General features: G+C 59.3%; 1 protein-coding gene across 2 annotated transcripts; it reads right to left on the bottom strand.

Annotated features, from left to right (window-relative positions):
- Window positions 1-302: 302 nt before the first annotated feature.
- On the bottom strand, window positions 303-19,534 carry LOC103287342 (bifunctional peptidase and (3S)-lysyl hydroxylase JMJD7). Of its 2 annotated transcripts, XM_054716328.1 has the most exons (25): window positions 19,457-19,534; window positions 14,383-14,536; window positions 14,055-14,308; window positions 13,683-13,739; window positions 13,105-13,200; window positions 12,808-12,884; window positions 9,586-9,658; window positions 9,151-9,287; window positions 8,888-9,019; window positions 8,518-8,558; window positions 8,287-8,329; window positions 7,973-8,027; window positions 7,557-7,684; window positions 7,239-7,322; window positions 6,924-6,961; window positions 6,047-6,182; window positions 4,511-4,647; window positions 4,046-4,268; window positions 3,774-3,891; window positions 3,360-3,497; window positions 2,628-2,732; window positions 2,284-2,463; window positions 1,797-1,963; window positions 1,113-1,299; window positions 303-992 (listed from the first exon to the last, which is right to left on the bottom strand). In XM_054716328.1, the coding sequence occupies exons 1-25, from the start codon at window positions 19,518-19,520 to the stop codon at window positions 739-741; spliced, it is 3,078 nt and encodes a 1,025-aa protein (XP_054572303.1). In that variant the 5' UTR covers window positions 19,521-19,534; the 3' UTR covers window positions 303-738. The 2 variants fall into 2 exon arrangements, with proteins under 2 accessions (XP_054572303.1, XP_008141254.2); XM_008143032.3 differs by lacking the exons at window positions 303-992; window positions 1,113-1,299; window positions 1,797-1,963; ... (14 more) ...; window positions 9,151-9,287; window positions 9,586-9,658 and adding exons at window positions 12,178-12,350; window positions 12,457-12,616.
- Window positions 19,535-20,329: the final 795 nt, after the last annotated feature.

Below are 20,329 nucleotides of genomic sequence, written 5' to 3' on the forward strand. Positions count from 1 at the left end.
CACCCAAGGACAGTTTTTCCACTGATTTTTTTTGGAGGGAGGGAGAGGAGACAGAACATTGGTGGCCTCCACCTGCACCCTGCCCAGGGTGAGGGATCGAGCCTGCAACCAGGTACACGCCCTTGACTGGGAATCAAACCTTCAATGTGAGGGCTGACGCTCTAACCACTGAGCGCACCAACCAGGAAAACATCTTGTTTCTTAAACCAGTCTTTGCCCTGTGTAACCAAGAGCCTGCAATAACAGGTCCCTTCTTGGCAGCAATGACAGGATCTCAATAACGCCTCACATTTGTAGGAGCCTCTGATAGAGAAAGCACTCTATTTTACGCTGTACAACTACTCAAGGTAACAAGGAAGGGAGAACAGACAAGGTCACGGGCTTGGAGCCCTCACACAAATCTGGTCAGCGCTGCTCCGGGCCCCCCAGCTCCACCCGCAGCTGACACAGAATCTTCCCCTTACTCCGAAGGAAGCCGTCTCCGGCCGCGTCACGGGGACCAGGCTCCAGCCCAGTCAGAAGGCTCGACCTACCCGGAGGCGTCTGGCAGGCTTGCTGGTGGCTTCAGTGCCACATCTGGGTGCTGCTGGGTACACACCGTGGGGGAGCCCCTCAGAGGTCGGGGGGCCTCCGACCGGGCCATCCACACCCCTAGAGGTTCTGGAATGCCTGGTGCTGACGGTCTCTGCCCCAACTTAACCAGAGCAGCCAGACAGGCGGGGAGTGAACCTGAAAGAGTCAGGGGCTGGAGCCCCCAGCCAGGGTGCCGCCGTCACTGGGGCCGCGCTGCTTGCGCTGCCTCCGCCGCTGCACGGCCTCCCGCAGCGCCCCCAGCAGCTGCTCCTGGTTGTTGCAGATGTTGTAATGCGTCAGCTGGAGCAGCTTGTCCATGTCCTCCTGGCTGTAGGTCACCTTCGAGTAGTGGTAGGGGGAGTTGGATGAAGACAGGTTCACCTCCCCAGCCTCCTTCTCCTCCGCTGTCCGACGGACCCCTGTGGGGAGGGAGTGCAGCCAGGCATGGAGGGAAACGCACTGGGGGTGGGGGGACTGGGGTCACCTTCGACAAGGCATACAGGATGGAGGTGGGAGGCCAGACGGCGACGGTGGCTCACCAGGGGCCGAGTGCTCCCGGAAGGAGTCGCTGACCAGGGGGAAGTGCAGCACGGCAGGGGCCTCGGGGCAGTCGGGGTCCAGGAACAGGTGGCACTCCCGAGGCCGGCGCTGCTCCTCAGGGCTGGGCGAGATGGGTGGGAACGGGATCCCCTGCTCCTGGCAGAACCGGCCTAGGAGCTGCAGCTGCTGCAAGGCGGGCAGAGTGGCATCAGAGAGACTGGCCCCAGGGCTGCCCAGGGTCCTCAACAGCAGGCTGACGGAGCGTGCAGGTCCGCCGACACTCGGGACTTCGTGCCCAGAGGCCAAAGCAGACGCTGGTGGACCCAGCGGAGCCAGGCCAGATGGAAAAACGCTCTAAACCTGACAGCCCTCCACGGCGGCTCCACTGGCTCACCTGAACGGGGCGCTAACAAAGCCCAACACTGCAGGTCCAGGGACCAACCGGGGGTGGGGAGCAGCAAAAGGGACCCAAATGTAAATACAGGAAACCACATTGCCAGTGCCCCCATCGCCCCCACTTCCCCGGCAGCTGGGTTCCCCGGCTGTGGATTCTATGAACTCAGTTTCCCATTCACTCGGTGTCACTGTCACAGCCCCGAAGGGCCAGATGGCCCTGGAGGCATAAGCCAGGATGCAGCCAGGCCTGGGTTCCCCACCGCCCCCCAAGCCGGCCCGCAGCCCACCTGAAAGGCTCCGTGGAGGTTGTAATCCAGCGACAAGATGAGGTCCACGTCCCGTGTGGGCCGCAGGAGGGGCGGGCAGCTGGTGTTGATAAAGTAGCCGACATCCAGCAGGCAAAGGTGGGACTCGGCAGGTGTCAGCTGGTTGGGGAGCCCGTCCAGCTTGGTGGCTGGAAAGGTTGGGGGGATGGGGTGAAGCAGCTGCCACAGGGGCTCAGGGCACCAACCCCTCGGGCCAGTGACAGCTCCTTGCTGCGGGTGGAGCCCCTGCCCTCCAGCCCTGCTCTCACCAAAGCAACACCTCCACTTCCGGAGGCCCTGATCCCCAATGTAAGGAGAGAAAACGGGGCTCTCGCTCCAAGCAGCCCAGGGAACCGAGCTCAGAGGGCATGGGGACAAGGTGTTACGAGGTGGGTATCTGGGCCAAGGACCCAAGGCTCCGGGGGCCATGGGATGACTGGAGAGCTGAGACGGGGGCAGAAAGCAGTACCTTTCCAGCTGGAGAAGTGAGGATGCTGGAAATAGTCCTTGTGGAAGTGGAGGCCACGCAGGAAGTTGTGGGTGGCCTGGGGAAGTGGGCGCCGTGTCAGAAGGTCAGTGAAAAACTCGGCTATCCTGCCGGCCACCGTGGGAGGCTGCTCTACCTTCAGAAGGGGGACCTGCTCCCTGTCTGCACAGTCAAGAGGGGAGGAAATGGGGTGTCATTCAGGAAATGGTACCCCTGGGCCTTGACTCCAGCCTCTGTGGACTCCCAAAGGCCTGAGAGTCCACATTCCCCCAAATACAGCCCCACGAGCTGCCCCACCGAATCCTTACAAGGAGTCAGGCACCTACCCAGCGTGGCCTGGTCCTGTGTCCAGCGGTCCCAGAACTGGCTGGGCTCAGAGGACCAGTATAAGCTGTCCTGGAGGTTGGCTGCATACAGGTTGCTCCAGATACCTGAGAACAGGGGACACGTGGGGGAAGAGTCCTCCACCCCATCACAACCTGACCCTTCCCCAAGGCCTGACCTGGGCCAGGAAACGTCGCAGTGACTGAACTGGGAAGGTCAAGGCCCACCTCCAGCCCCACCCCCAGGCCCATTCTCTCTACACCCCAGCTCCTCAGCCTCCACCCCCAGGCCCATTCTCCCTCTGCCCCAGCTCCTCAGCCTTCCACCCCCAGGCCCATTCTCCCTGCTGCCCCAGCTCCTCAGCCTCCCACCCCCAGGCCCATTCTCCCTGCTGCCCCACTCCTCAGCCTCCCACCCCCAGGCCCATTCTCCCTCTGCCCCAGCTCCTCAGCCTCCCACCCCCAGGCCCATTCTCCCTCTGCCCCAGCTCCTCAGCCTTCCACCCCCAGGCCCATTCTCCCTCTGCCCCAGCTCCTCAGCCTTCCACCCCCAGGCCCATTCTCCCTCTGCCCCAGCTCCTCAGCCTTCCACCCCCAGGCCCATTCTCCCTCTGCCCCAGCTCCTCAGCCTCCCACCCCCAGGCCCATTCTCCCTGTGGCCCCAGCTCCTCAGCCTCCCACCCCCAGGCCCATTCTCCCTGCTGCCCCAGCTCCTCAGCCTTCCAACCTCCTCACCTTCCAGGAAGCAGATGCGAGACTCAGGAAGCTGCTTTATCAGGTGCCCCATGAAGAACTCGGAGCCAAAGAGCTCGGAGGGGATGAAGGCGCCGTACTTGGGAAAGCCGACCTCGTAGGGGGAGAACTCGCACCACTCTGTGAGGAGGCCACACAGCCTTAGCAGGGGGCCCGGAACCTGAGGACCCTCGGTACCAACGTACCCACCACAGTTTCACGCCAGGGCAGCCCGGTGGCCTGAAGGCTCAGCCTTATCACTGGACCCTGGGCTTGAGACCCAAGGCCTTCGCCCCATCCCAAAGCCTGAATGACAGTCTCTGGAAAACATGGGGCCTGGCCCAGAGAGTGGGTACAGTACCCACCCCCTCACCCCACCAACCACGAAAGCGTGGGTCTCAGCTCCAGGCTACTCACCTCCAAACTCAAAGGTGGTCAGGCCCCTCCCCTTGGTGTTGAGGGCACAGTAGAGGGGCAGAGGATTCTGGCCGCGACCCAGGGCTTCCCGCTGGTCTGAGAGTTTGTGGTCATGGGGCTGGAGCAGGGGTGGGGAGATGATCTGAACCTACAGCCATGGCTTCCTGGTGCCTGAGCCTCCCCAACCCCCACTGCCCAGGGTTGCTCCGACTCTGGACCTTGCCGTGGCTTTGGCCACCCACTCCGCTCCCCAGGCTGCACCGTGCCCACACCTCATCATGCAGCAGCGCCTCGTTGATGAGGGCCCACAGGTTGGTGAAGCAGGTCGGGTGGCCCAGGCGGGCACGCTCGGCCAGCTCCTGCCGGTAGCGCTGCAGCTGGCTGGGGGCCAGCACACCCAGCTTGCTCTTGGTCACCTGGGTCTTCAGCACCTCAGTGGGCCCTGCCAGGTCCTTCTGAGACCACTCCGGGTCCTCGTAGAGGTTGGCCAAAGCCCTGGGAAAGCCAAAGCCGGGGAGACCATCACTCAAGGACCCACTGGGCTCTGGTCTGGGACGACAGCCTGGCAGGGGCCCTCCCAGGGCCTGAGTGCATTCCTCTCCGGCACACGCATTCTCTTGGCCCTTCCCATTCGGTCAGAGAGGCCTGTGCAGTCTAAGAGCCTCACCACGGCACCCCCTGCCACAACCCAGCCAGTCACCCCCCAGGCTTCTGCACCCCACCTGCCGCCAGCTCACCAGGTGGATCCCGAGGCTCCTGTGATATAGGAGACGCAATCCAAGAGGCCCAGCTCCCGCAGGCCGGCCAGCTGCCCGTACAGGGAAGTCATTGCTCGGATCCCACCACCAGTGGCCATAACAGCTACCACTGGGATCTGAAAGAGAAGACAGCCAAGGCTCAGAGAGGCCCTAGGGCCCAGCAGGGGTGCTCAGTGGTTAAGCCGTTGACCTATGAACCAGGAGGTCAAGGTTCGATTCTCAGTCAGGGCACATGCCCAGGATTTCAGGCTCGATCCCCAGTAGTGGGTGTGCAGAAGGCAGCTGATCAATGATTCTCATCACTGATGTTTCTATTTCTCCCTCTCCCTTCCTCTCTGAAATCAATAAAAATACGTTAAAAAAAAAAAAAAAAGAAAGAGAGAGGGGCCTTAGGGAGGGGGAAGGCCAAGCCACAGGAAGAGAAGGTAGTCATCCAAGGGGCCGCTCAGCTCACCCACAGCTAAGGCTGCTCAAAATCTAATCAGGCCCTAGCTGGTTTTGCTCAGTGGTTAGAGCATTGGCCTGTGTACTGAAGGGTCCTGGGTTGGATTCCAGTCAAGGGCACATGCCCCGTTGCTGGCTCGATCCCCAGTGGGGGGCATGCAGGAGGCAGCCAATCAACGATTCTCATCATTGATATTTCTATCTCTCTCTCTCCCTCTCGCTTCCTCTCTGAAATCAATCAGGGATCTTGATCTAATTAGGGCTCTTGGGACCGGTTCTAGTCAGGCCTGCTGAGGAGGGTCTAGTCCAGTGGTCGGCAAACTCATTAGTCAACAGAGCCAAGTATCAACAGTACAACGATGGAAATTTCTTTTGAGAGCCACATTTTTTAAACTTAAACTTCTTCTAACGCCACTTCTTCAAAATAGACTCGTCCAGGCCGTGGTATTTTGTGGAAGAGCCACACTCAAGGGGCCAAAGAGCCGCATGTGGCTCGCGAGCCGCAGTTTGCCGACCACAGGTCTAGTCAGAAGTAGCCTCCTGAGGGTCAGGTCTGTCTGATTTTAAGAACTCCAGGGAAAATGGACAGACCAGGCCTCAGCTCCTCACCTCTAACCCCTTAGCAGTCTGGTGGTCACTTTCTGGGAGCTCCAGGGCAATCTCAAAACCTCCCCTGTAGCCACCCCTCATCCTCTCCCACGGAGAGGCCGTCTCTCTAGGAGATGCCAGAGCTGACCCGAACCTCCAGGGACCATCCCAGGCCAGCAGGCAGCCCGCAGGCTGTACGTCTTACTGACCGGTCAGACCAGGCCCAGCCTCACAACCTAGACCAGGCCAAAGATCAAGAAACAACAAGAAGGAAAGCTTGCCAAGTGGGGCAGCTTAAACCTCCAAGTGTCTCTTGCAATGCTCCACATCTGATGTGACCAAGCTCCTGATAACACGGGCAGGGAGAGCCCGGCTCGGCACCAGCGCCTTTGGTTAGGGAACAACCAGTTCCAGCATTCGGCACCGGGCTCCGGGCCCGAGCAAGCCCTCGGACGCCTGCCCCATCCAGCCCAGCCCTCGGACCTCATCTTCCAGCAGGTCTCCATCCAGCTGCAGGGCCTGCTTCAGCGCCTTGGCCACCACCTGCTTCCTCCTGCTCAGGAAGGCCTGCTCCTCAGCACAGGGCCCGCAGCCCAGCCGCACGGCCAGCTCCTTCGGTCTGCGTGGAGAGGGACCGTGAGGCAGCGCCTGGGCCTCGTCAGAGAGAGGAAGCGGGGTCTGCCTCCCTGAAATGCGTACTGCCATTTCTCCTCTCCTCTGTGTCCTGGCAGAAGTGGGCATGAGGGGGAGCGGGGGGACCCAGGCCCACGCGAGGACACACGGGGAATGTGGTCGAGAGGATTCACCGGTGACTGAAGAGGCCGCTCTGGAGTCCCAGGTGCAGACGGGCCCTGGTGGGACCCAACACACTTCCACCTCTCAGCCTCCCCCCCTCACCCACTCAACAGCGACTCCAGAGGGGACGGAAACCAGTTCCCACCTCTTCGTGGTGAGCAGGCAGGTGACTCCTGGTCTCGTGAAGGTCAGCTAAGGCCCCCCCACAAGGACTGCCCCCTGAAGCGGCGCCATTCTCTCCTCTCCTTTCCTTGCCCTCTCTGTGCCTCAAATCACTCTCCTCACCTCCCACCTGTTTTCCAGCCAAACGTTTATCAAGAGCCTCCTAAGAGCCCGGCACAGGGCTAGGCACACACCCCTCCAACAAATAAATGCAAGTGAAATGTGAAATGAGCCTTTGTCTGCTCAGGCTCCCACACATCGTGCTCCGCTGTGGGAGCAAACCCGAGCACCTCAGAGAAGAGTCAGGCGGTTGTGCTGGGAGCCCCCCACCTCGCTCCCCTCCGTTCGTCCAGGCGGAGTGCCCGACCGTCGGCCTGTCCCCGTGCCCAGCCCGGCCTCTCACCCTTCTTCTTTTCTCAGCTCCACCCTCATCAGAGGCTCCTGAAAACATGAATGCTCCGGTCACAAAGGTGGGCCGCCCTGTTCCTCTCATCCCAACCCGAGCCACACCCCACGGTGTCCCCATGCTCCCTTGGGCCCACAGCCACCTCCCCGGGGCCAGGCCTGACACCTGAAGGCAGGGACGCTCAGAGGACCCCCGCCCCAGGGCCCGGTCCAGCACGTATCGAGGACAGAGCTGCTACTGACGCAGGCCAGCCCTTCAAGGCCCAGAGCGGCCCTGCCTGTGCAACCGGCTTCCCTCCCCGGTGCCCAGTACCTGGGACGTAGGGAAGACGAGTCTCACCACCTGGCCAGAGGGCAGGGCCCTGAGGGGCACCTTCAGTTGCTCCTGGGGGGCATCCTGCAGGAGCATGAAAGGAGAACTAAGCATCTCTACCTTTCCTTCCCAGCAGGGACTTCACCAGCTGCTCCTGGGAGGGACAGAGGAACAGCAGGAGGGGTCCACGAGGTCGTCAGCCTCACACTCTCCCCAGCGGGCCTGCCTCTGCCAGGCGTGAGGGGCTCCAGGGAGAGCAGGGCAGTGGGAGCAGGTGCTGAGGGCAGCAGGGGCCCTCACGGAGCCACGGCACTCTACCTGCAGGTGAACGCGCAGCTCCGGCTCCCAGCAGGCCAGGCAGTGGAAGCAGGAGGCAGTGCCCACCGAGGCCTCCTGTGGCCCCTCACAGGACCCAGGAACCACAAGCTGAACTCTGCCCTCTGACCCTGGAAACAGGAACCAGAGCAGACAGGCTGGGAATAGGACCTGAGCCCACAGAGTGCCCTGGTCTTGCCTAAGGGGCCTCGGGCACTTCCCTCCCGGCACGGAGATGGGCGTCTGGCCCAGGACGAGGCTGGAGATGGGATGCCCCCTCCGCGGCCGCCATGAGGAACAAGGGGAAAAGCCCCAGCATGAAGTTGCCCCCCTAACCCCTGCTCCTGCCTGAGGGCAGAGGGCATCTAGTGCAAGGCCCTTAGAAAGGGCTGAGGGCTATTAGGGGGTCAGGGACTCACCCTTCTGGTCCCCAGCCTCCTCCAGGCGGACGTGCAGGCGGGAGACCTCCCGGGCCTGAGTCATGAGAGAGCCGGACGTGAGCACCTCCTGTCAGAGGCTCCCACCGCCCAGCACCCTGGTTCTGGCTCCTCACACTTTACCTCCTCGGCCTGAGGCACCAAACACTCCCTGAGGTTGTATCTTCTTGAGGAACTGAAATCCCAGTGTCCCCCGATCCAGCTCTGCCCGCCCCCCCGCCCCCGACCCCCATGGTGGGCCTGAAGCTCGGGGAGGAGGACAAGCCGGTGGCTGCAGGGAGGGGTTCTAGACTCACCACCAGGATGCCATTGCTGACCAGCTGCTCGGCACAGTCGGTCCTGGAAAGAGCCCCAGTGACCCTAAGCGGGGGTCCCGGTTCCCAGGTGCGCCCCCCAAAGGAAGCCGGGCATTCCTCCTCTACCGCTGGATGTCCCCCAGGGAAGGGTGTCGGCTCTAGTGCCCTGCGCCCTGTCCCTCCCAGAAGGAAGCACTCCCACGCAGGGCTGTCCCATGGCCCCTGACTCACAGACTCTGCAGCCGAAATTCAACCTCCAGCTGCTCCTCACCCTGGACAGAGAAAGAAGCAAGTTAGAAAGGGTGAGGTGGGGGGGAGGGGGGAGAAGGGAGGGAAGGAGGAAGTTACTTGGGGCGGGGGGGCGATTCCAACCCAGACCCCAGCTGGGGCTGGGACCCGGGTGGGACAGCGACTGTCTATCAGCAGGCTGCGCCGTCCACCCTCTCCGGACCGCCCCAAGGAAGCTGCCCTGGGCTTGGGTGTCAGAAAGAGGGTTGGGGACGGGACTGCTTCTCAGGGGAACGAAGCTCCTGGAGAAGAGGCCACCTGTACCAGCCACCTCCCAAGCACCTCCCCGCCCCCCCCCCCGCCGTAGCCTTGCCTGAGGGCTCCGGAGGAAGCTTTCGTGGCGGGACTCCCCAATCCGCAGAGTCCCCACGTCATACAGCACCGACAACATGGGGTCATCACCGGTCAAAAGGTCCTGGTCGAAGACTTGCAGTTGCACGACGTTCTGGAAGGGGAACAGAGTGAGGGGCTGCAGGAGGGAGGGGAGGCAGAGGAAGGTGAGTGGGACGGGGAGTGAGGGGCTGGGCGGGGGCGGTGGCAGCCGACGGGCTCGGTGAGAAGGGCCCTCAGGCCCACCTTGAGCTGCCTGTGGATGCGGAAGCGAAAGCTCTGATTCCAGACGGGGTTTCTGCTGTTCTTCACGGTGCGTGTCTGCAGCCTGAGGCTGGAGGCCGTGGGCAGCCACAGAGTCACATAGCAGTCAGAGGCGGTCACTGTGGGAAGGAGGCACGAGCACCGGTGACTGCCAAGAGCCCTTCCCAGCCCGGCCCCCACGGGCCCTGTCCCTCCATCGCAGGCAGCCCCCGGAGACCCAGAGACCCGAGGAGCGGGGCCGGGCTGGAGGCAGGAAGAGCAGAGGCAGAGCCCCGACTGTGACTTTCCCCCAGTCCTCCCTCGGCACCCTCTCCAGGACCCCCCTGCACACCCAGCCCTACTCCCATCTCTTCCCACTGCCCCTGCCCCCCTCTGAATGCCACGGCCGCACGGTTACCCGCCCCGGGCAGCACTCACCCAGGTCCTTGGAGGGCAGGCCGTGGGCCTGTAGGACACGAATGGTGAGCAGGCACGTCTCGGGCACCTTGGCCTGCAGAGGAGAGAGAAAGGGACAGGTTTGCTGCAGGCAGAGACCCAAAGGAGACAAGGGCCTCCGGAGAGGCTGGGGCCTAGTCCTGAACCCAGAGGCCCGGCCCTGCCCAGCCACAGGCCTGAAGGAGAGGCTGGGGCCTGCTGACGACACCTGCCGACGCTTACACGGCGCTCTGGCCGGCTCTGGACCCACTCTGTACATTAACTCACTTAATCCCACAACCACCCTATGACCAGCCCCACAAGGACATCGAAACAGGAAGACCAAGGAGACACTGGCTGCGGTTCAGGGCAGGATCGGACCAGGCCGGCTCCGATCTGTGCTCTCAGTCCCCGCACTAGCCCGCTTCCAGGTCCTGATAGTAACAGCCTCCTTTCAGCCGCTTCCCCAGTTCGCCCGGGAAGAGCAGCCTCAGGCTGGCCCTGGGCAGCAGGGCAGGAAAGAGGCTGTCAGGCCTGGCGCCCCTGGTTGAGTTACCCCCACACACACACTCCCCACCCCCGGCCAGGGCACAGTTCTGGAAACGGGCTCTCTACTAAGGGAGGGACAGCAATTACCAGATCAGACTACCCACAGGTGGTCAAGTCCTTCAGGTCCTACAAGGCCCGGCTAGCAATGGTCCTCAGGCAGCTCCATCTAAACCCATCGCCCTGGGTCTGGGGATGCGACCCTGGCAGGTTGACAAGGCAGGGAGAACCTGTGCCAGCCGATCCTGCCTTTTGGCCTCCAGCCCTGCCTCAGACAGGGCCTGATGGATGATGGCGTCCGGAGAAGGGCCGGGGAAGCTCAGCTAATAGCAGTGTCAGCCCTGGGCTCCCACCCCAAGCAACTGAGTCAGAGGAGCACTGGAGCAGCCACTTCCTTCTGGGGCCCCGGGACTGAGCTGCCCGGGCCCACGTCCACGGGGCCAGGGAGCTCTGCCTGGAGCCTCTCCCTAGGTCAGGAGGAACTCAGGACAGTCCCTCGTCCCAATGCCCTGCCTCTTCCCTGGCTTCTGCTCACCACCCTGGTCCAAGAAGCCCACAGCTCTGCTAAGAAACAGCAACAACCAGGCCTCGGGGGGACCAGGGGTTAGAGTGGAGCCCAGCTCCCTACCTGTCTTGCCAGAGCCATGAGGCGGAGAGTCCTCGGGAACCAGGTATGACAGGCAGTGGCCGGACGACTGACCCTGTCAGCTTTTTAATCCAGAGCCAGGGATGTCCCAGCTGGCTCCAAGCTCCTCCCTTGTCCCTCCCACCGCCTCTGCCCCACCCAAGCCCCACTCTTTCCTGGATCAGCTACCTGTACAGGAAATGAGGCATCTTAAACCCACATGAAACCACTGGCCTCCCTGTGGCCGGGGCTCAACATCCCAAAGACCCATCCTCTCCAGCCATCAGCATCTGTGCCCACCCCACCCAGCCCTGCTCTCCCAGCTCTCACCTGGAAAGGGGGCCCCCAGGAGAGCTCGCTGTCCTAGGCTGAGCAGAAAGAGACTGGAAGGTGGGGTCTGCAGGAGCCACTTAGGTCTGGAAAGCAGGGGATGGGCCCAGAGAAGCAGCAAACGGGAGAGCCATGCCCCCCATGACAGGGCCTTTCGCAATCTCCCAATGCCAGTAGGACAGGAATGCCCAGTCCGGCCGAAGTGGTTGGCCAATCTGAGGAATGCCCCAGGCCCCATCGTGACCTGGCAGGGGCGTGGTTTGTTCTAGGAAACAGCCCTTCAAAGCGGCCGCCCCAGCCCTGGGCTGGTGCTGGGGGATGAGGCGTCTGGGCTGGCGCTCACTCGGAAAGGGGGCTCCCATCTCCAGGGCCCGGTTGGTGGGGAGACCTACTCCTTCCACAGAGGAAGCCTCAGGAGGGGCGGGGCTTCTGTCCCCCGCTTCCTGGAGGAGGAACAGAGGTGACCCTCCGGCCACCACAGCCCCCCCGCGGCCCTGGAGCTGGGGGAAGGGGACAAAGCCAGGAAGAGCTTTACAGACTCCACAGCGATGAGGCCAGCGCAGAGGTGACAAGACTGGGGTCGGCTTGCTTGCCAAGAGGGGCTGCAATGGCCGATCCCAAAGAGGGGTCTTGGCAGCAGAGAGCGCCTCAGGCTCAGGCCCGGACCCAGCCCTCACCCCCAATCACAGCCACCCGAAGTTCTTACCCAACCCTCCCAGCCCACAGACCACAGAAGGCAACTTCAGAGGGAGTCTCGGCTCACCAAGCACAGCCACCTTTTATTGAACGTTTCCTCTGTGCCAGCCTTGCTGCCCCACAGATACCGTCTCATGCTCACAACACCCCGGAGGGAGGAACCATCATTGTTCTACAGACACGTCACCGATGCTCGAGGCACTCACTCACCCGGGTCACGGAGGTGAGGCCGAGCTGCACCTGGCGCCCCGCTCCTCCTCCAGTCAGTGCAGGCTGCTGCCTCCCCTGGGAGCCACGCCCAGACGGCCAGGTCCCTCCTGCTCCGGGCGCCTCCTGAGAGCCTGCAAAGCTGATCGCGAGGGGAGCTGGGCCAGGAGCCAGCACACTCTGACTCCACGTTGCCTCTAGAGTTGACCTGGCGCGGGAGGGGCGCAACCTTCTCCACAAGTTGTCATTGGCGACATCCATTCACCAGGACTCCATCAGTCAAGGCCCGAGGCCTTCGTGAGGGAGTCGAGCAGCTGGAAGTAACTGTACTTGAGGTCATACTCCATGTCATACCAGAAATTCACTGCAGGGAGAACGAGACCTGAGCACGAGGGTCCCCCTTCTCACCTCCAGCCTCCCTGACCCATCTCCCAGATGCCCTGCCACCGGGTGACTGAGCAGCTCCTCACCGGCAATGCAGGCATGGGACTGCCGGACATGGTGGAACCACAGGGCCGGCAGGTAGAGCAGCTCGCCAGCCCGCACCGTGCAGCAAAGGGCCCGGGCCTGGCTGTAACTGGGGTACTGAGCCAGATCCGGAGCCAACGGGTCCAGCGGGATCCAGGGCACCTGGGGACACAGTGGATGCCAGGGAACAGGCTCGAAGCCCCAGGCCCTCGAATTCCACCTTTTCCAAAGGTAGCACAGACTTTGGGGTTTTTCAGAGCAAGGTGCCACCACCCCAGCTCTTTTGTGCCTGCTCCTCAGAGCCCAGGTTCCCACCCTTCCCTCTCCCTGGGGCCCAGGAGCAAGACACACACCTTCTCCATGGCCTCCTCGTCCACCATTTTAAAGGAGCCCTCTCCGGTTAGCCGGTAGGTTGCTGGAGTGTACATCTCTGAAACCAGAGGGAGGAAGGTGTGGGGACCAAGTGGCCTACGGTTTGCCAGCCACAGCCATTTACTTGTTCCCTGGGTACAGGGCAAGGTCAGGAGTCCCAGTGCAGTGGAGACACTGCCCACACCTCAGGCCGGGGCACCAGCCAGCCCAGGGCCCTTGCTGCCCGCCATCCACCTCGCGCTGCTTGCTCCCCGGAGCCCCGGGGCCGAGCCCCTTACCATAGGGGATGAAGGGCCGGTCACTGGGCGGATGCAGCAGGAAGTGCTTCTCTCCCGAGACCACACAGTAGAGGTTCTCATAGTGGTCCTTGTGCACTGCCAACACAGAGGAGGCCCCGGGGCAGGAATGAGGGGCCAGGCCCAGGAGGGGCAAACAACCATGCTGGGCGTCTGGCACCCCAAGACAGCTTGTGGGGTAAGAGAAGAGCATGCCACGTCAGAGCAGAGGTGAGGGGGTGCCAAGGTGCCTGGTGGGTTTCAGGCATTTCTGATCTCTGTCCTCCAGGGACTGACACTTGCCAGGCCCTGGGCTCATCTCCACTGAGGAGAATTCTAGCAAACAGGGCTCTCCTGAGTTCACCCCCCGACCTAGACGGCCTTTGCAAAGCTCTCTAGGGACGTAGAGTAAACAATGCCCTCACCCCCAATGCTATGGGTTACCTTCCCCACCTGAGCGGCCAGGGGGCCCCCTCTTGTGTCTGAGCCTAGAATCCCAGAAGAAACCTTAGAGAAAAGTCAGTCTAACTTCCGTAAGGCCCAGCCTCCCAATCTTGGTCTCCTCCCCACCTGATACCTACACGACGTCACTGCAGCCGCCTCCCCCAGCCAGAAGTTCACAGCATCGGGCATCTTTCCTGCAGGTGGGAGGGAAGAGGGGGTTGGGAGGGTGGCCTGAAGGCTCGGCTCGGAATAAACACCTTACAGCGATGCTGGGCCAGAACTTGGGTGGGCCTCGGCAAAGCTTTCTGGGACCCAGCAGGAACAGGGAGAGAGCAGAGAGCAAGGGCAGAGGTGCGCCCCTGGCAGGGGGCAGCAATCTTCCATTCATGGGCGTGGAGTTGAGGCCGGGGGACGTGAGCGTTTAGTGCATAGCACCTGACCCTGTGGGGCCAGGAGTGTGGGCCACGTCATCAGTGACGAGGAGCAGCAGGTCCCCCATCTCCACTCACCCAGCGCCTCGGAGGCCCAGGGCACGTGCGGCTCCAGGTCACACAGCAGCTGGGGCAGCTCGGTGAGGAGGTTGGAGCACTGCTTCTGCACGTAGAGGACTCCTGGGTGTTGGGCTCGGCCCTCCAGGACGTCCAGCACGCAGCTCAGGGGCAGGCGGCGCTCGGCGGGCATCACAAAGCGGTCCCCTCGCACAGCATCCGCATAGCCATCCGGGGTCACGGCCACACTCACCTCCGTGGAGCCCACGGTGGCTCTGGAAGAATGGACATTCGGCCCCGGCCCAGATGCCACCAAGCACCACCCACATCCCGCCGGGGCGGCCCCCACCTGAGGTAGGGGAGCGACCACTTCCGGAGGGCCGGCCAGTGCTGCAGGGCGTTGCGGATGATGCAGGGCCTGTTGGGGCAGACCCAGTCCCGGAAGAAGTGAAGTGGAGTTGGGGGCTGGTCCAGGTAAGGCACAGCAGGAGGCACGTTAAGCTCTGAGAGAAAGAGGGGAGCGGGGGCTGAAGCCAGTAACATCCTGCGGCTACCCCACTGGGTAGGCCACACTGTGTCCCTAGACAATGCCCACTGGTGACCAAGGGATCCTGGACAATCAGAAATTGAAGAATGAGGGACGTTTAAGGGAGAAAGTGTGACGTACTCACAAACACACCACTATGGGCCACAGAGTTGACAGGGCCAGGGCTACTGTTCAGCCCATCATCCAAACCCTCCATGGACCATGCCTGGCCTGACCATGGACCCTCGGCCTTCCCACTCTGGAGTGGCCAACCTCCTGGCGTCCAGTAGGAAGGGCAGCCACTGAGGTGGCACTGGGAGCTCCAGAATGAGTAGAGCCGAGGCCCCAAGGCTAAGGGTGGGCTGAGGCTGTGTAAAGCACCTTCTAACAGTGATACTTACTGAGCACCGAGGATGTGCTCAGCACTTGGCGTGGCCAATGTGGAGGTATCCAGGGATGAGCCAATCATCATCTCAGGGAGCTCACAACCTAAATGAGGAGACAGACTGCCTCACAAAACCACAGGAGGAAAGTGAACAGCATCCCCATCCTCAGACACCCAGGGCTGCCGTGTGTGCTGGGCAGGTTGTGCTGTGTGCCCCCCGGGCAGATGTCTGTAGTGGTCCTGGGTCACCGGAACAAAAGTCTCCTTCTCCCTCACTCCTGTCACCCTACTGATCGTCTCCAAGTCCTACTGATCCTACCTCCCGTGTCTCTCCAACCACCCCCTCCTCCTTCCCCTGCTGGTGTGCACATTCACCAACCTCCTTTGGGTCCTCAAATGTCACCTCAATGAGGCTTCCCTCCATGGCCCCCTCTTTTTTATTTATTGGGGTGACATTGGTTCACAAAACCATACAGGTTTCACGTGTATAACTCAACGAAGCATCCTCTGCACACTGCATCATATGCCCATCGCCCCAAGCAGTCTCTTTCCGTCCCCCCTTCCCCCTTTGACCGCCTCTACCTACTCTGACCCCCCTTTCCCTCTGGCTATCACCACAGTTGTCTGTGATTATGGGGGTTTGGTTTGGTTTTGTTTTGTTGTGTCTGTGTGGTTTCTTGTGGGGTTTTTTTGCTTAATCCCTTCACCTTCTTTCATCCAGTTCTCCAACCCCCCTCCCCTCTGATACCTATCAGTCTGTTCCATGCATCTATGCCTCTGTTTTGATTTTATTCATCAATTTATTTTGTTCATTAGATTCCACATGTGAGATCATACGGTATTTGTCTTTCTCTGACTGGATTATTTCACTTAGCATGATAATCTCCTGGTCCATCCATGCTGTTGCAAAAGGTAAGATTTCCTTCTTTTTTTACGGCTAAGTATTCCATGGTGTAAATGTACCACAGCTTTTTTATCTACTCATCTACTAATGGGCATTTGGGCTGCTTCCAGATCTTGGCCACTGTAAATAATGCTGCAATGAGCCAGGCCACCCTTTAAAAAACTGTCACCTTCTCCCAATAACCCTGATACCCCTTCCTTTATTTTCTTTTTTTTTTTAAAAACTTGATTTTAAAGAGGGAGAGAAACATCGATGTGAGAGAGATACATAAATTGATTGCCTCCCGTATGCACCCCAACCAAGGATTGAACTCAATCAGGGGTCAAATTTGCAACCTAGGTAGGTGCCCTGACCAGGAATCAAACCTGAGGCCTTCCAGTGCACAGGACTACCCGCCAACAAACTGAGCCACCCCAGCCAGGCCCCTTCATTTTTCTATCATTCGTCACCATCTAACATGCTATTTCACTTGTCCAACTGTTTTCTAGTCTCTCTCTTGGCAGAATGTGCGCTCCCTGTGGGCAGGGATGCTTGCCTTGCTCACTGGTGCGCCCCCGGGAACTGGAGTAGTCCCGAGCACACAGTCAGTGTTCAGCAAATATTTGCTTAGTGGTTGAATGGAAGTCTCCAACATCTCCTGGCAGGATGGTTGTTGCTACAGTGAACTAACTTGTTTCCTTGGCTTAATTCTACTTCCTCTCAAAGCATCACTCACCCTGGCCCCAGTCATTTCCTAAAATACAATCTTATCTTGTCACACCCCCAGTAAAAAAATCCTTTGATGACCTACCACTTACTCCTCACAGAATACTGCCTGCCTGGTCATGCATTCAGGCCCAGCCTCCTTTTCCCGCCTGGTTTCCTCCCGTCTGGTGCCTGCTCCTTACCACACACGCCTCAGGCAGTACCAAACTTTGCTCCTATTGCTCACTCAGTCTAGAATGCCTCTCTCCTGGCTTTTATAAAGGGTACAGGGCTTTCCTTTGTGATTTTCATCCTTGAGGTCTAGCCTGAATGCCTTAACCCCTCACGGGTGGTTACCGCCTCCCGCTCCAAACGGCCACTGCATTCATTTTCCCCTCTGAGGTCATGCTCTGTCTCTCACCACCGCATCTCACTGGTCATCTTTGCCTTGCTTTGCGATCAGTTGGAAAGTGAATGTGATTAGATCAAAACTTGGAACTGAGTGGAAAAACAGACCCTGGTGGGCCCAGGAAAACTGAAATGAAAGAGCTGGCATGTGTGCTTGCTTCGTGGACCAGAGGGTAAGATGAAACCTGCCACGCAGGTAAGGGAGCAGAGGGAAGAAATTGGCGAAGGGCCTTCCATCAAAGCAGTCCCCGTGGAGTGGGGGTGGGGTGATATGGGGCTCGGTACACCTTCCTACTGTCCTCACTAGGATATTTTAAGAAAGGAAAACCGACCTTTTTCTTTTTTTAGCCCTTTGTACCTTCTGTAGTTACTTCAGTTTTACTTTCTCAGCATTTAATAGTTTTTCCTGCAGAGCAGGAACCCTGGCCTGCCGTATAAGGCAGGGCATATAAGGCCCATGAAATCATGTGGTCCGGCCCTGCCATGGCATTCGGGGTGAGTTAATTAAATGTTTGACCAAATACAGCAGGCTAGTTTTTAAGTTGATAATTTTGTATGGCCCCCGAATGATGTTATAAATACCCAAGGCTGATGGGTAAGTAAAGGTTCCCCACCCTGCTGTAGTGAATGGCCACTGTTTTCTCCTGGGTTTTCAAAGTGAGGGGATTTCAAAAGGCATCCGAACAATTCCTTTGGCCAAATTCTTCTGCTAGGAAATTTAGCCTGCAAACACCCTCACAGGTGCACAAAGACTCTGCTTCGGGCACAGCGCCTCTTCACTGTTCCTGGAGCACACCAGGCCCCCCCCCCCGCAGGGCATTTGCCTGTGCCCGCCCTCTACCCCAATGTTCTTCTCTCCTCCCTCAAGCCTGTGCTCAAATGTAGCCTTATTAAGGAGGCCCATCCTGACCATCTTATTTAAATTTGCAACCTGCCCTTCAGCCCTATATACTGAGGTCTATCATTCTGCTTTGTCCCCCGATTCCCCATGGCACTTATCCTGTACCACATTTCCTGACTCTATAATTTACTCATTCAGTGTGCCTATGACTCATGGTCTGTCTCCTCAGTTGGAATTGTAAGCTCTATGAGGACAGAGATCTGTTTTGTTCAGTGATGTATCCTAAACACACTGAACAGACCCTGGCACACTGAAGTGCTTTAAGTACAGTCACAGGCCACGTAACAATGTTTTGATCAACAATGAACTGCAAATACAACGGTGGTCCCATAGGTTTGTGGTGATGCTGGCAGTCACATAAAAGTACGTATAGCACATACAATTATAGTAGTAGGCTATAATATGCAGGTTTGTGTAAATGCACTCTATGATGCTTGCACAACAATGAAATTACCTAGCCTCACATGCAGCACATGACAGTATCTGTTAAATGAATACTCAAAGTATTCGTTGCAGCACTACTGAAAACAATAGATTGGAAATGACCTAAATGTCTCATAAGAGTGGGCTGATTAAGTAAATTACGGCATTAGTACCCAGGTGTGAAAAAGATTTCGATACAGGGATTTGGAATGATCTCCAAGATACATTACCCAGAAGAGTATGTTTAACAGGCTATCATTTGTATAAAAAGGGAGGTATACAGTTTTGTGTGTGGATACAAACAGCATTTTTTTTTTTTTTTTGGTTACTCCTCGCCCACGTATATTTTTTCCATAGATTTTTAGGGAGAGTGGAGGGGGAGGGGGACACACATAGATTGGTTGCCTCCTGCACAAGCCCTTGACGGGGAATCGAACCCACGACCCTTCAGTGCACAGGCCGACGCTCTAACCCGTGAGCAACACCGAGCCACACCGGCCAGGGCTAAACAGTATTTTTGGAAAGATGCAAGCTGGGGCTTAGAATGGGAGGAAAGCTTACTTTACGTTATAAATCCGTTATTTTTTAAGTCATGTGCCCATGTTCTATTCATTGGTGAGAAATCGCTTAAAAACAGAAAGGGGAGAGCGGAAGGAAGGGAAAAGAAGGGAGAAAAATAAAAACCAAGCAGCTGGGGGCCAGGGATCACTTGCACAGCTGCCCGATTCTCCCGGAGCGCTGCACCGCCCCAGCTGGGAGGAGTCCGTTCTTGCCTCGAGTTCCAGCAGGGGTTCCGAGGGGAAGAGTCCGACCACCTTAAAGACTTGACGACAGGAAAGGGTGGGAAAGGCAACAACGCACCCCCGATTATTTAGGGCGGGAATGGTCAGTCCCTTCAGGAATCCGCGAGGGTGTGCAAACACGGGAGGAGGGGGGCTGAGGACCCACACCCGCGGGCTTGGAGGAGGTTCGGCAGAAGAGTGATCAGAGAGGAGGCACCAACCGGTTCCGTGCACGAGGCTTTGCGCTCCTCGAGGATAAGAACTGGGGTGCGCCCCGGTGTCAGCGGCCCAGGAAGCACCAGGGCCACGCGACTCAGGGACCCAGGCCCGGCATGTCCACAGCCCCTCCCGCGTCCTGAGACTGATCTGCAGTCAACGCCAGACACCACAGCCTGAGCGAACCCACTCACCCCTTACCGCCGCCGGGAATTCTCGTAACTCCCTCCGCACGGCGTCCAAAGCCGCCTCCGCCATGACGCCGCCGCCGCCGCCCCGAGGCCCCGCCCACCCCTCCTGAAGGCCCCGCCCCTCCCCCTGAAGACTCCACCCTCCTCGAGGCCCCGCCCATCCCTCCTGAAGGCCCCGCCCCTGAGGCCCGCCCCTCCCCTCCTGAAGACCCCACCCTCCTCGAGGCCCACGCCAGGGCTCTAGCTCCCCGCACTCCCCACAGATGAAGTCCGCTGCCTGGATAGAGCTTCCCTTCTCCCCGCCCCAGAGCAGCGCCGGATTCCACTATCCATGCAGCGAGCAAGCAGCACCTTCTGTTGTCTGCCCCACTTGCTGGCGTCGGAAAGTTAACAAATGATTGTTTATTGACCAGTTCATACATCAATACAAACTGACATGTTAAAAACAGCCCCTGCCCCGTAAGACCTGGGGAAGGGGAAAGCGCCAGGGCCTGGACAAAGTATAAAAGTTATAAATAAGGGCTTTCAAAACTGGGTCAGGGCAAATCTGAACAAGAACGGCAACTGCCAGTGGCCTCAGACATGCAGAAGGGGATGGGCACCTTCCCGCCCCCCAAAAAGCTGGGCTAGGAGAAGGAAAGGACGGACACCTTCTCACAAACATTAGCTGGAGTATTGCTTCCTCCTTGTGAGGGGCAGGCTGGCTAAGGATTACGAAGAACCCAGCCAGCCCAGAGGGCCCAGACTGAGCCCTATTCGGGATGGGCTGTGGCCAGTATGCCAGGTGGGGCTGGGGTACAGGTGGAAGTGTGTTTCTAACCCTGACTGCAGCCCTGCCAGGGGGTCCACCGTCAGCTGAGAGAGTTCTTGGGCCCG

The sequence above is a fragment of the Eptesicus fuscus genome, chromosome 5 (genome assembly GCF_027574615.1).
Source record: "Eptesicus fuscus isolate TK198812 chromosome 5, DD_ASM_mEF_20220401, whole genome shotgun sequence".
NCBI classification, from domain to species: Eukaryota; Metazoa; Chordata; class Mammalia; order Chiroptera; family Vespertilionidae; genus Eptesicus; species Eptesicus fuscus.

Coding starts and splice junctions, on each gene's coding strand:
- LOC103287342 (XM_054716328.1), bottom strand. CDS start 19,520: ATGGCGGAGGCGGCTTTGGACGCCGTGCGGAGGGAGTTACGAGAATTC. Junction 4,269..4,510: donor GGAGCCTCGGGATCCACCTG/GTGAGCTGGCGG, acceptor TGGCTTTCCCAG/GGCTTTGGCCAACCTCTACG. Junction 3,892..4,045: donor AGGCGCTGCTGCATGATGAG/GTGTGGGCACGG, acceptor CCCCTGCTCCAG/CCCCATGACCACAAACTCTC.